At 37.5% G+C, this 15,686-nt stretch overlaps 2 protein-coding genes across 17 annotated transcripts in view; one reads left to right on the forward strand and one right to left on the reverse strand.

Annotated features, from left to right (window-relative positions):
• ORC4 (origin recognition complex subunit 4) overlaps positions 1–4,850 on the forward strand; it is a 74,888-nt gene extending 70,038 nt beyond the window's left edge. For all 13 annotated transcript variants that reach the window (XM_017342836.4, XM_017342837.4, XM_089329204.1 and 10 more), the window contains 3 exons: positions 486–581; positions 659–726; positions 4,538–4,850. In XM_017342836.4, the coding sequence (XP_017198325.2) occupies positions 486–581; positions 659–726; positions 4,538–4,726 (353 nt within the window). In that variant the 3' untranslated portion in view covers positions 4,727–4,850. The remainder of the gene's footprint in view (positions 1–485; positions 582–658; positions 727–4,537) is intronic.
• Positions 4,851–7,215: 2,365 nt separating this feature from the next.
• ACVR2A (activin A receptor type 2A) overlaps positions 7,216–15,686 on the reverse strand; it is a 95,396-nt gene continuing 86,925 nt past the window's right edge. For 2 of the 4 annotated variants that reach the window (XM_017342835.4, XM_089329208.1), the window contains 3 exons: positions 14,699–14,837; positions 11,690–11,820; positions 7,216–10,925 (listed from right to left, as the gene is read on the reverse strand). In XM_017342835.4, the coding sequence (XP_017198324.1) occupies positions 10,731–10,925; positions 11,690–11,820; positions 14,699–14,837 (465 nt within the window). In that variant the 3' untranslated portion in view covers positions 7,216–10,730. The remainder of the gene's footprint in view (positions 10,926–11,689; positions 11,821–14,698; positions 14,838–15,686) is intronic. The other 2 variants (XR_016231554.1, XR_016231555.1) reach the window with 1 other exon arrangement.

Genomic DNA, 15,686 nt, shown 5'->3' on the forward strand with positions numbered 1-15,686 from the left:
AAACCAGTGCCACTGAAGAGCATTCACTAATTTTTTTGTCACTTGGGATTCATTATCCCTTTTGAGTCTCTGATGAACATTTTCTTTCCCGGGAAACAGTACAGTTTTGGATATGATTTGAAGAAGTTTAGGGATTCTCTCAATAAATCCCACCCAAGGACCTTTGTGATTTAAAAACAGTAATTGCAGTTCCTATATATTGTTTACTGTGGGCTATATCATGAATGTTTGGTTATCGTGTCTCTAATCCTTGTAATTTTTCTAAGTGTAGAAAGTACCTTATTTTTCAGATTATGAAAAATTAAACCTCACATGGTTAAGTAACTTAAGTTTGTAAAGATAATAGTGATGGAAACCATTTGGGTCTAGGAGAGGCTTGGCCTCCAGCCCACGAAGCTATGATCTTTGACTGTATTATGCTCTTCAGAAGACAGTATAATCTTATGTCTCTTTAACTACAACTCATAGTTTTTATTTTACTGCAGGTCTGTCAGTTTTGGAAATCTGTCTTATTATAGCAATGAAACATTTAAATGACATCTATGAAGAGGAGCCCTTTAATTTTCAAATGGTCTATAATGGTGAGCTAAGACTTTGATTGTTTCTCTCTTCTATTGCTTGTGTGAAGGTTCTGATATTTTCATTTCTTCCTATCCAGAGTTTCAAAAGTTTGTTCAAAGAAAGGCCCATTCTGTTTATAATTTTGAGAAACCTGTTGTCATGAAGGTAAGATTGGTTTGCTGTTTTTTAGACAAGTAGCTTTTACATCCAGTTTGATTATAAATATATATATATCAAAGTTGCACTTTCAGACATTAAGTATTAGGGATTTTTTTTAAACAGACAAAAATTTTAAAATGTTTCAGTATTTTGAAGGCAACTAGTTCTGTTTTAGTTTGTGGTGTTGCACTGCCCTCTGCTGTCTATTCATAGCACTTGCATCCTGAAAAGGAGCTACTCATTACAGTTAAAAAAAAACATTGCTGTAATCGTCTCATTCTAGTCCAAGAATTGCTTGTCATCACACCAGTAAAAGGAGATAAAAGTGCAGACAAGAGTCATTTAAAACTTTAAAATTATTTCACATTTAATTTATTTGAAAAAGAAACCTCTACCCACTGCACAAATGCTCACAATAGCCAGGCCAGTGCCAGGTGAAGCCAGGAGTTGGAATCTCCATCCAGGTTCTCCATATGGGTGACAGGGGCCCAGGCACTTGGGTCATCACTAGCTGCTTCTGAGGGTACACATTAACAGGAAGGTGCGTCTGAAGTGGAGATGAAACTGGAATTTCAGCACTCGGATATGGGATGCAGGCATCCCCAATGGCTACTTTACCCACTGCACCACAATGCCCACCCTCTTAAGGTATTATTTAGGGTACTGTTTTTCACAATAAAGATAATGTGAATATATGATACAGTTTTAGATTCCATTCTACCCATAAGACTTAAAAAAGGGGGGGATTAGCTCGAACTCAGTATATAAAAAATATTTAAACACCACAGTCAGTATAAGAAGTTATTAATGAATGTAGCTTTATTTCCTTTTACAGTAAATTTTTGAAATTTTGTGTATGTTTATATTTATAGCACATTTCAAGCCTCTAAATATTCATTGGAAATACTTGCTCTATAGAATCCTTAAAATAGGGACCGGCGCTGTGGTGTAGCGGTTAGTAAAGCTGCCATCTGCTGTGCCAGCATCCCATATGAGTGCCGGTTCAAATCCCGGCTGTCTACTTCCAATCCAGCTCTCTGTTATGGCCCGGGAAAGCAGTGGAAGAAGGCCCACGTCCTTGGGCTCTGCACCCATGTGGGAGACCCGGAAGAAGCCTCTGGCTCCTGACTCCAGATCAGCACAGCTCTGGCTGTTGCGGTCACATAGGGAGTAAACCAGTGGATAGATGATCTCTCTCTCTTTGTCTCTGCCTCTCTGTAACTCTGCCTTTCAAATAAATAATCTTTCTGGAAAAAAAAAAAAGAATCCATAAAATAAATGAGAAAGTAATTTATATATTGAGATTATTCCAGACATACAATTTTCTGATTGAGCCAAGTATTAGTTTTTAAATTAAGCGAATAACAGATAAAATTAAAAATGGAGTCCTCTGTTTCAAGTACTTGAATGCTCAATATGGGCAATACAGTTCTAGAGGGTTTTATACAAAGAACTACTTTAAAGAAATGATTTATCTGAAAGCACAAAGAGGTATCTTCCAACCATCAGTTCATTCCCAGATGCCTGCAGCAGCCAGGGCTGGGCCATGCTGAAACCTAGAGCAAAGAACTCTATCCAGGTCTCTCACGTGGGTACAGGGACCCACATACTTGAGCCATCATCAGCTGCCTTCCCAGGCACATCAAGAGGATGCTGCATAAGAAGTGGAAGAACAAGGACTTGAAACAGCCTTGTGATATTAGGCTCTAGTAATCACAATTTTATTTCTTGTACCACCAAAAAATGGGAGTGCAGAGAATGCTGCCATTTTTTTTTTTCAAAAAGAAATCAGAGTATTTAGCATCATGCAGGTGGTGTTTTTCCCTCTAACTCCACATCTCATAGTTTTTGGGAGTTGTAAAAGTGGAAAGTTTGAGGCAGGTGCTGCAGCGTAGCATGTTAAGCCATCTATAGCACTGGCATCCCATATGGGCGCTGGTTTGAATCCCAACTGCTCCATTTCCCTACAAATGCACCTGGGAAAGCAGTGGAGGATGGCCCAAATACTGGGGCCCCTGCGCGCACATGGGATACCTGGATGAAACGCCTGGCTCCTTGTTCCTAACTTCAGCCTGGCCCAGGCCTGGCTGTTGCGACCATTTGGGGTGTAAACCAGTGGATGGAAGATCCCTGTGTCTTTTTCTCTGTAATTCTTTCAAATAAATAAATTTATTTTTAAAAAGTGGAAAAGTTTACCTAAGCATTCAAAAATTGTTTTTATTTATTTTTTGAAAGTTACTTTGACCTCGGGGAGGTTGGGTGTTGAGTAGGGAGATCATACATCTGGTTCACTCCCCAAGTGCTTGCAACATTCTGGGCTACAGAAGGTCAAAGCCTGGAACCACGAACTCCACCTGGGTCTCCTACATGGGTAGCAGGAGCCTAAGTACTTCAGCCATCTTCCACAGCCTCCTGGGGTCCACATTGGCAGGAAGCTGAATCGTTAAGGGCATAGTAGCTGGGAATTGGAACCAGGAAATCTGATATAGGATGCAGGCTTTCCAAACAGCAGCTTAAACCACTGAGCCCAGTGCCTATCACAGTATTTAAGTTCTTAAAAATAATTTGCAACAGCTCAATTCTGTATTTTAAATAAGGAAAATATTTTGCTGCCTAGGAGTAGTTTAAGTCTTATTTCATTGAGCCCCAACATCTGGAACCTCCAGCGTTTTCTCACTATCAGAAATCAATGGTATCTGTTTATCTTTGCAGAAGAATTCTGTGATAGAGAATATATTCCAACAGTATTTTAAAATTTTATTTATTTACTTACTGGAAAGGCAATTATAGAGAGAGAAAAGGAGAGACAGCTCTTCCATCTGCTGGTTCACTTCCCAAATAACCGCAATGACCAGTTTAGCCCATTGCTTCTTCACTGTCTCCATGTGGCTGCAGAGGGCCCTAGGATTTGGGCTGTCCTCCACTGCTTTCTCAGGCACATTCGCCAGAAGTTGGGTCAGAAGTGTAGCAGCCAGGACTTGAACTGGCAAACATGGGATGCCGGCACTGCAAGCAGCAGCTTTACCTACTACACAACAGCACCAGCCCTTCAAACAGTATTTTTACAGTAAGCTATAAGAAGGGAATGCTCATGAATCTTTCAGTGTATCACTAATGGTTAATATGTTGCCATTATTCTTTAATATCCTAATAATATACCTAACACAACAAAGTTAGAAGCCACATAAAAACATGAATATTAGGGTAAGAGAAAGCAGATAGTAAATAGCCCTTTTGGAGAGGGATGATGGAAGAAGGAGACAATGTCAGCCAGACTTAATAGTATCAGGAATTGGTTAGCTCTAATTCATGCCTGCATTACACTGTTGAAAAAATTACTTACAGTATTAGCTGAACAGACTTGGCATGAACAGGAGTTGCCTCCCACGTTAAACTTTTACCCAGCAGAGTCTTATAAAGGTAGAAACAAAACATAAGTGCAGATTTGAGCAACCTAGGTGATAAAATGTCTTATTAGATTCTTGGGTTCTTAAAGAGAACTGCAAACACTTTGTCAGTTAATGTACCAGAAGGAATCGATTTAGAATGTGGTTAGGAACAAAACCATACTATGCAGGCTGAATTAGTCTGTCCTATTTACATTCAACAATACAGACACAGAAACTGCATTGAGACTGTTTTACCAGAGGTAATGAAACTTTTATGGGGTTTATGCTAGTTGTTTCTAAACTCAATTGATTTTTGCTAAGTTTTATTTCCTGGTATTCTGTTCTACAAATGACCAAAACCATAAATGTTCTCTGGGTTACATTTTTTACTTTCCACCTCTATTCAACTTTTTTCTTTGATCTTTCAGGCTTTTGAACACTTACAACAATTAGAACTAATAAAGCCCATCGAAAGAACTTCAGTAAATTCACAGAGAGAGTACCAGCTGATGAAGCTACTTTTGGATAATACTCAAATTATGAATGCTCTGCAGAAGTACCCCAACTGTCCTACAGATGTTAGGCAGTGGGCGACATCCTCACTAAGCTGGTTATGAATGTAACTTCAGCTTTGGCATTTTATGCATTCCTCTATAAAGAACTAAAAAGTTATTGTTTCACAAGATATGACATTTTCTTATAAATATTTTTGTATTTATTAGAGATTGTTTGATGTGTTAAGTGTCTTGGCTGTGTCTTTTCTTACCTTTGAATCCTGTGCAGTTACTTGATTTATAATTCCAGTGATTGATTTAGATTATGCTTAAGTGACATATTTTACTCAGAAGAATAAATGCAACTGTTTTAGGGGTTAGACTATATGCTTATGTAACATTTGCATTTATGCACTCCCTTTGAAGAGTTCATTTCAAATTAGTAGGCAGATGTTTTTACAGACCATAAACTAAAGCAGTGAAGAAACAATGAATGGTAAAAATTGAGGTATTAGAAGTAATCTTATGGTGTAGTAGAGTGCTATAACTTTTTTTCCTTACATATTCAGGAATTCTAGTTCAGCAGACTGGTCAACTTAGCCAGAGAATGGTTCACATGGAAGAACAATGCTTAAAAAGTCCGAACATTTTTGTCTGGTGTTCATATGATCTGTATCTGAATCCTTTGTAGGATTTGTCTTTTAAATGTAGATTCTTGAGCCTGCCTAGACCAAAAGGACCAAAATTTGCCTATTTGTATCTTGAGATTCCTAGAAAACTACTCCCATGAATAATGGGAAGTATTTGGCAGTTAGCTGACTATAAATCACTAACATGAATGTAGAAATGTAATTCTTAGCATAAGCTAGAAATCTAAGTACTAATACAGGGTTTCTGATAAAAATTGAAGTTTACTGAGCATTCAGTATTAGTGACTTCAGTTGTTTAAGATTACTTAATTGCATATTGTGTTCATGGGAGAAAGTTTACAAAATCCCTGTCCTTAAGTAGCTAGTAACTCATTCTTCTGTAAGAATTAATGTTTTTTACAAATTGGAAAACTAGGGCAGAGTCCAGAATCAGAATTAGAAATGACAGAGAGGTCCTGGAATTCAACTCAGGTTTGATTGACACCAAACCCGGATGTTCACGAATGGGTTCCTTGTCAAGTATTTCTTAGAGTAAAAGGAGTACGTTATCTGGCTTTTGTGCAAAAAAAAGGCAGCTCTTCAGTAGTACAACCCATTCTTTTGTATACATAGTGATTCCTTCCCCACAAAGAGTTCTGGGTCTCAAATCACTGTTACTTTTCAATACTATCTCATTAAGGCTAAGGCTTGCATAGTGTTTCTGTGTCATAGTGTACACATTTTTAGGGGAATAGTTTTCCAAAATATGTAACCACAGTAGCATCAGTATTACTAAAAGCAAAGACTTTATACTTGAGCTGCAACTGGTCCTTAAAAAGTTGAATTATTTGAAAAGCACTGTCTGCCCAAAAAGCTAACAGTCTAATGACAAAATTTTATGAGCTTAAAATGCCACTTAAAAGACAAGAGACGTTATGTGCCTCCCTGGCGACATGAGATACAGAAGATCAGTCAACAATAGGTATACGGATTAAAAAACTATAAACAGCAAGGTGGGCCTTCATTTTCAGTGATAGAGTTAAACATGCAACAGTTACAAAGCAACTTAGAAAAAATTAAAACTAGTAAAAGTCAAATTAGTGACGTTGAATGCCTACCTTCCCAAGGGATTTTTGTGGACAGAAGGGATTTTCGTGGTCTTTCCATGTTCCCTAATATAAAGACACTAAAATATAGTATTTGTAAAATGTTTGACCTAATTTCATCTCTTAAATTGTTAAAACTGTCATCTGTGAAATAAAAACATCTGAAAAGTTCTCATAAAAATACCTTTTAAGAACAATGTAAACAATGTAAGGATCACTTAAAAAGATACTGTCTTCATTTTCTAGAGGAACAACAAAACAAAACAAAACTGTCATGAACTCAGGGTCTCCAGGTTGAAAAGCAGCTGATGTTACCTTAGGGTCAGTCTTACTCCTGTTCCAATCAGGTGGCACAACAAAAACAGAATCTTGCACCAGGACCTCTGATTTCACATTCTCTGAAGAATTTAATTTTGTGTGGTCCAAACACACCATCTTTTAACTTCATAAAGAATTAGTGTTTTTGCAGAACACACTGTGGAAAATGATTCAGTCTTTTCTGTAGAAATCCCAGGCACATTTCACTATGGTTTGCATTTTCAGTTGGTTTGAAAACCTATGCAGGTTCTTCCAAATTATCTTTAACTTAGGGACCTTCATCTTTAGCCTTAAAAAATTAAGAATCCATTGGTTTGAACTAAGATACAGTACCAGTAAGCCTTGGCTTCCTAATACCAGCAGACCAACATACATACTCAGGTGGAGATACAATCTGCTTAGACACAATGGAGGGAAATGCCAGTTTACAAAACTTCATTCTTTCACCACTATCCCCATTCTTGCAAATCTCGAGGTGTAAACCTCACTAAATTACAAAATTACTATGCCCTTCTATAAGAATAATGTGTAGCTAAAGAAAAACTGCATATGCAAATCATACCATATTCATTTTTTATTTAACTTGGGGATGGAATGGGGATAGCATACATTTTATTTGTACAATATTTAACAATCACTTATCCAAGGTGGGGTTTCTTTTTTTTTTTTTTTTTTTAAGCTTTCTGTTAAATACTTGCAGAAAAAAATAGCAAGTACAATTTGACAGTAGTACAACAACCTGTGCCCAAAAACACTGACAGGAAATACAGAGTAAAGCTAAAGTAATTGCTTACCAATATTTTGAGAGGTAACAAATAGGATATGGGTTGAGACTGCATAAAAAACGTACTGCTGGTTGAATATCTGAGGTAAATGATGTTCAATCAAGATGCTACTTGTATCATTTTGCCCATAAATTGGTAAATAATTTTATGCACAGTATACCAAATATTCTTAAAAAGTAATTTTTCAAAAAAAGTAAGAAAGAAGAAACTGGAAAATACCTATGATGCTCTTAGGAAAAAAAATATTCACTTTATTCCACTAAACTATCATCTGGCCAAGGGTTTTTCCCAACCACCTTCATTTACGTGATGTAGCTGTTAACTGAGGAGAGGGGACAGAAGGGATTCAGTTTTTAATTTCATGATACAGGATTCTATTTTTAAATTTTAAGAATTTTTTTCCTTCCTGATTGTGTTTTCAAAACATCACCATGAAAGTGTAAGTTCATGGGACCAACAATTGTGAGGCACAGTCTCTGTTCTGGAATTCACAAGGTACCTGGAATAAACATTCAAACAAGAATCACGTATCACATGCTGAAAACTTCCTAGCATCTAAAATACATACAAGAGCTGCGCAGGGCATAGACTTCAAATAAAGTCAAACACTGGTTAATCCATCAGTCCTATGGCAGTTGATCATAAAGCGTTCCTTAAAAGGAGATCTGGGCAAGATAAAGAGTGTAAGTTAGAGCAGCAGCTCTGATAGGTATCAGAAAGGCAAAACACAAGACAAATCATGAGGAGCACCATACAAATGAGGGAAAAGTTAATGGGGGTCTTAGTTTGCCCCAAAACAAATCACCATTTTTCTCATTCTTTGATCTTTTTTCCATTATCCCTAGCTGAAACTTACTCTTAACTTGCCCACTTTGTACTAACTGTAAACCAAACACCAAATGCCCTGCAAAAGAAAGTTTTAACAAGACTAGATATCAGGACAGGTAGTCACTGGAACATTCTTATTTTACTGCTTATAAAAAGGTTTTCTATTAATATAGTTCTCAAATGGATACAAGTTTCAAACTGTTTAGCTAGAGTTAAGCACAATATCCAGGATTTCTAAAAATCGTTCCTAACATGAAGAGAAAACATTTTATATTGTGATTAACTGGTTTTATAAAATTTATCTCTAGTACTCACATAACCCAAACATTCATTACAATATCCCTTGTTTATTTTTTTTCTTTGAAAAAGGTTAAATGTTTGCAGCTGGTAGAAATTTGTCATCAGGAGATCAACAATTTTCTAATATGCATTCTCAATGTTTTCCCTTCTTGATTAGTTTTATAATGGAAGCAAAACCAAAGCAAGAAATTGAGAAGGAAAATACTTTGTGAAATAAAAAACTGAACTCATCATTGAAATGGGAATTCTTAGGAATACAATAAAACCCTGGGTACATATGTGACCAAGAGCACAAACATTTCTCTAGCTGTATGGTATGTGGCACACAAACCAGATGCTGTTACTCTTCTTTCCTCCCCTGCTTAGAGTCTAGTCAACCTATGTGTTGTTTATAAATAACAATATTATTCCCAGAGATTAAGTGCATGGTATGTGTAAAATGTAGTGTACTGTGTGGTAAAATAACCATTAAGATAACACATTCACAGTGAGATCCTGATAGTGACTTGTAAAAAATTCTTTTATAAAAATCAACCTATGGATTTTTAGATGACCTGACAATAGTATGTAACATAATACTGGCTATTTGTTGGTTAGTAATCTAGAAATTCAGGAAATTGTTTTAGTTTTGGCCCATGTAAATTTGAGCACAAATCCAATTATATCCTAATGTAATATTGATTTAAAAATTACTTTGGCACCTACCTACCATTAATTCCATTTTGTTAGCAAGGATAAGGCATGAGCTATCCTAAGTTAATATCAGTTAATAGTGAAAACAATTTTAGAGGAGGCTAGGCTATGTTACCTATATCAACATTGGTTACCTCTAAATGTCATTGCATATTTTAAGTTACAGGTTCAACTCATCCCTGATTTGTTTTAAAGCAGTAACATCTGAAATCTGTGCTTAAAGTTTATTATCACTATCCTAGGATAATTCTTTACATATCACAGACATCAAATATTACTCTGACAAGATGGCACCAAGCAGAAGTATACTGATAGAGTTAACAAGTCTCATAGCAGAAAGTGGGGAATTTTGGGTAATGACATTTCCTGAGGTGATCCTAAAACAGTGATTAAGAACATCCCACACACTGTTGAGTGAAATGAAATACACTACAATTTTACATATATAAATAGGAAAAAAATATTTTAAAAGCTAAAATAAAGAGCTTTCCAGTGTCACAGCTCACTTAAAAATTTAAATCATGCTTTAAGTTTTCAAATATTCCCCAAACACAGTACATCTAAAAAAATACTTAGGAAAGAATGCAGTATTTTGGGACCTGGATATAAGATGAAACTTTAAAACTTGGAAGGATGAGGGAGATGACACAATTTTTTTCCTTTCAAAAAACAGCACTTTTTTCTCCTAAATTACAAGCCAGCACAAGAAAAGCTAAAACACTGCTTACGAATGGCCACTTAGCATTGGCACTAAGCATAGCTTACCTGTTTTTCTTAAATAACACAGTGAATTTGTAATACCTTGTTACAAAACATGGATCGGTTTATTATTCAAATTTTGTTAGTGTTTTCAATTTTATAATTTAGCAACCGTGGAACTGAGGTATACCTTGTTGAGGGAGGTTAAAGTAATGCTTGGAAGCCTCTTTACTGTACCCCACTTTGATGACTTTGTTTATGTACACAGAACAGCAGCACACGAAACATTCACAAGCTGTGTCATATTGGCATTACAATAGTCATTGATAGAAACAACAACAGCAAATGCAATAAAAACAAGTTACCCTTTTTAAAATCTGAAATGAAAAGTTTTTGATTTAAAAAAAAAATAGCAGTAGTTCATTTAAGGAATTAGTGTCTTCTGACAGACATTAAGAAATCTGATGTCAGTTTTCAAACACTCAATTAGCCAGGTCCAAAAGATCTTTGATTTGGAGAGGGCCACATCCTTTGAGCTTTTCAAAACCTTCTTTACAGTTTGCAATGTTTCTTAGTCTTTCGTCCTTCACATCTGTGCTGTAGGCAATGCAATGTCTCCCAGAACCACATTTGCCAACAAGGGTTTTCTTTCTTCAATTTCCAGGATCCATCCTACTCATTTCACACAGAAAATAAACTGTAAGCAGTTTCGTTAGCTCAGCAGCTCCAGTTCAGAGTCCCGTTTCTCTGTGTACAGATGGTGCAACCATCATAGACTAGATTCTTTGGGAGGAAAGTCAACATTTGTCACCATCGTGACCACTGTTACAATGTCCTCTGTGGTGATGATATTTGTTAGTCTTTGCATCTGAGTAATTCTTTCACCTACACATCCAGCTGATAGCCTGGCTTCTGCATCGTGATCCCAACATTCTTCTATCGTTTCACAGAGCATTGCCATTCCCTGAAAGAAGAAAAACACTGTCAAACGCCCCATCCATTGTTGTTTTCTATGGGGGAATGGAGTAAAATTTTTGTGAAGAAACTGCTATTCTGTGGTTCAAAAGTTTAAGTTTCAAAATTAAAGCATTCACTTTTCTTGAGTACTGTGTGCAAGATTGAAAAGCACGAACACTGTTTTCTGTTTTAGCACTGGAGACTATCATAAAAATGTGGTTTTTTTTTTTTCCTCTTGTTAAAGGTAGAGTTACAGACAGTGAGACAGACAGACAGACAGAAAGGTCTTCCTTCCGTTGGTTCACTCCCCAAATGGCCACCATGGCCGGTACACCGCGCTGATCCAAAGCCAGGAGCCAGGTGCTTTCTCCTGGTCTCCCATGGGGTGCAGGGCCCAAGCACTTGGGCCATCCTCCACTGCCTTCCTGGGCCACAGCAAAGAGCTGGACTGGAAGAGGAGCAACCGGGACAGAAGCCGGTGCCCCAACCGGGACTAGAACCTGGGGAGCCGGCGCTGCAGGCGGAGGATTAGCCTAGTGAGCTGCAGCGCCAGCCCAGACATTCCTTTCTAAGATTCTGACTCCTCAGTCTTCCTTACGGGCATATACCACCTAGCTGTCACTCTACTGCATCTAGATTTCTAGTTAAAAACATCCTGGATGACCATTGCTCTCTCAGAAAATCCTCCTGGAAGAGAAATGTGCAGAGAAATCATTCCTCTGAAAAACGTTTTATTGGAATTTCAAATTAAAAGCTAACTCTGTAACTTACAGCATGTTTCTGCCAATAATCTCTTAAAACAGGCCTCTTCTTTTTATGCACAACAACTTCCTGCATGTCTTCAAGAGATGGATGCTGGCCAATTTCCTCCTCAAATGGCAACATATACTCATCTACAGGTCCTGAAATGTAAAAGGAAAAATCATTAAAATCTTGCTGACTTCCAAAGTGGTATAAACTTTCCAAAATGTATTCTATCACCTTTTTCAAACTGTTTATATGATAATGGCAGGAGGAAAATGTTCTTACATTGTACTTCAATCAGATTTATGGGAAATTAAAAGGTCTGTGACTGAGCATATCACCCTGTTAAGGACTGTGTATAAGGAATGCCTATACCCATCAGTATACAGGGCACAGAAAACAAAAGATGTTTGTAACTCAAAGATGTAATATCCTAGAAGGTACACATCCCTTGCATTTCATATCATGTATTAACAGTGGTGATTCCATCTCTGGAGACTAAGTTCCATCCCTTATGCCATCTTATTCTCTGGGATACTTAAATCCCTGCATGTCCTTCACAAGGAATTAGGCACTTTAGTCACACCTCTGTTGCAGTGCCTCACAAGAGCTGCCCAAAGCACTTAAAAAAAAAATACATACACACACACTCTCCAGCCAAGGTTCCCAATAAATCAGAAGTTGCCTTCACAGATAACAAGATGTGTTCAATCACATGATCTTTTTTTCTAGGCCTACTCAGATAAATAAGCAAAACCCAGTTAGGAGTTAATAACTAATATTTGATAGGCACTTGACCTGACCAGAAACTTTACATAATTTCCTTTTGTCTTCCAAGGGTGAAGGTGGAATTACCTCTGCTTTACAGATTAATAGCTCAAGAAACGTAAGAGCATGCTAAACATAAGTTGTTAAGTGGTAGAGTTTGAACCCATTTCTCTGAGGTCTGCAATCTGCATTGCATTGTCTTCCCCTTGACAGACCTAAGTCACCACTGAGCAATGGTTTGTATATGTATAGACAAACTTTGTGCAAGCCCCTGAAATGCACCAAATACTCCTGCACAAAACAAAGAATCCTCAAGGGGTCATCTAAATCAACCCGCTTGATGACTGAATGTTTAGTCTGTAAGCACCTCCACTTGCATAGAACACCGACATCTGAAAGTGTTCAGCCCTTGGGTTCACAGGTCAGCAGCATCTATATGGGTAGCGTGTAAGAAAAGTAGACCCACAAACCTCAACCTAGACCTACTGAGTCAATTTTAGCAAGATTCCCAGAAGCCTGGTATGTACCTTAAAGTTTGAAAAATCATCAGATTTAACCATCAGCAACTAGCCTTCAACAAATGTCAAAGCACCCGCTTTAGCAATATTGTTCATATTGTCCCCAATGCCCCAGGTTTTGACTTAAGAAGTCAGAAACCTGACTTCACAATTAAGGATTCCATAGCACATGTAAGGTATTTAAGAAAAGTCAGCATCCATTCTTTTTCCATGAAAACTTCACAAAACAATTTCTCCTCTAACTCCCAAAACACCCCTCTATGTATCTCAGGTATTGCTTTCATCCAAAACTATACACTAAATGCATACGTATGGGGCACTGAGCTAGATAATTCACACTTACCTTACTCTAGAGCTAATTGTCCAGAACATATTTTAGAACCTTAACGAAACTATTTTCCTTGAGGGTAGGGCTTTGTATCTCCTATAACACTTAATATAATGGTCTGATAGGGAACAAGTATATTTAAAAGTTCTTATATTTCTTATATTTCCTTTGCCACCTGACCTTCTTCCACAAATGCACATAATAAATGTAATGCCTCTTCTCCACTCAAACTCAAATTATTCCCAAACTGCTGCAGCTTTACTTAGATTTTGGATCCACTTCTAACCCAAATCCCCACTGTTGGAAGAAAAAATGAGTTTCTGAGCATTCTATGAAGCTCCCTTTTATGGTATCCCAACTCAAATTTCATCTTGCAGGGGTAGTCTGTCCTATGCCCAGAGCCTATTAAAGTGCTCAAAAGATAACATATTCTAAGTAACACAGATTATGTCTGTTATGTCACTGTAAAAATTCTACACTGTGTATTCTATGTACTTCTGACAGTTACAGGAAGATTTTAGGCAATTATATGTAATTATAAAACCTAGGCCATGTCATTTACTTTTTAGAAATATAGTGGTCAGGAAGTTTGCCTTATATTTTCCAAAAAAGCACTGCATCACATTAGAAGAAAGTAGAACCCTAAAGATGGAGTACCTAGAATACTAGTTTGGTCAATAATAAGAATACACAGTCTGTGAGTTTACAAAAAAATAATAAATAAGCACATACTTATAGGACTTGAATGATGACTTTAGTAGTAAGAAAAAAAAAAAACAGGAATTCTTTACAGTTAAGGTGCTGTGCTAGACAATGTAATTAGGATACGGGTCAGACCTTCAAAGCTTACGAAGGCAGAATTTAACCTGTGGCATACCCAAAAAGCACATTCACGGTGCTGCGTCTCAGACAACAGAGTGCAAATTTAACCTGCTTAGTTAGGTATATGCTGGCAGTGCTGAGTGTGGCTAGTCCCTCCCACCCTACTAGTATCTGTCACCATGAGCACTGACTTGAGAACCCATACCCCCTTTTCCAAAGCAGTGGCCCCCTCCCTGTAATCTGGATCAGAGTTGGAAATGAGGTTTTTCATCATTTACCAGCTTGAATCTAGAGCAAACAAGCTATTTCATTTCTGAGTCTCAATTTCCTCATCTGTTAAACTGAGATGGTAACTGCCTGCAAAGCCGTTTTAAGGTAAGCCAAAGGTACCTGAGATGTCCAGCAGAACACCTGACAAGGTAACGGATCACTACGTATCAGTTCCTTTCTGCTGCCCCATGCTTGGTTCCCTGCTTCCTGAATTCTCTATCACTTTTTGGAGTCTATTAAAAATTCTTTTATAATTTTAAAATACTACCTTTGGATGTAATCATGAGTAGTAGGCATATGTACCTTTTTTAAAAAATATTTTTCCCTTACCATCTGCAGCAGTACAGCGAGAAGCCAGTTCCCACAGGACTAATCCCATGGCGTACATATCTATCCTCAAAAATGCATCCCTTTGGAAGTTTATAGCACCCTCTAATACCTCTGGAGCCATATACCTCCGGGTACCAACCTGAAAAAGATGTTGAAAGCAAACAGTACTCATTCATTAACTTTAAGAACTAACATTTTATGATTTTGTAAACAGAATCAAAACCAAAAATGGTCTATTACCCATGTAAGGTAACTTATGACCACTGGAACTAAACTATGACCATCAGACCACAGAGTAAGATCTTAACTGAGCACATTTCAAATATTTATCAACAGATAATACGCTGGTACAGGCTTAGAATTTTTTCCTCCCACACTTGACCTTAGCCAAAGATCATGGATTTATAAATGGATTATAAATCAGTGATGATACATAAGATCATGGCTGAGAAGCAATAAACTTTTTCTTCCCTTACGAAAAGTAATCACAAGAACTGAATAATGATTTTTGTTGGGAGGATGGAACAAAGAAGAAAGCTGCATCCTTTTCAACTGTACCTTTGGATGTTGCTTGAAACATACTGAAAAAAAATATTTTGTACAGGCTTCTTTTTCTCTGTGTTAAAACTAAACATTATAAAAATTATTGTCCAAGAATTAGCCAAGTAAAGGATGGAGAAACTTTTTTTTTTTTAAAGTTCTATTTGTGGGGCCAGCGCTGTGGTATAGTGGATAAAAGCCACCACCTGCAGTGCCAGCATCCCATATGGGCACCAGTTCGAGGCCCAGCTGCTCCATTTCCGATCCAGCTCTCTGCTATGGCCTTGGAAAGCAGTAGAAGATGACCCAAGCCCTTGGGCCTCTGCACCCACGTGGAAGACCAGGAAGAATCTCCTGGCTCCTGGCTCCAGATCAGTGCAGCTCCAGCCATTGCAGCCAACTGGGGAGTGAACCAGCAGATGGAAGACCTTTCTCTGCCTCTCCGTCT

The sequence above is a fragment of the Oryctolagus cuniculus genome, chromosome 3, assembly GCF_051225735.1.
Source record: "Oryctolagus cuniculus isolate XC-2025 breed Fujian yellow rabbit chromosome 3, ASM5122573v1, whole genome shotgun sequence".
Lineage (NCBI taxonomy): Eukaryota > Metazoa > Chordata > Mammalia > Lagomorpha > Leporidae > Oryctolagus > Oryctolagus cuniculus.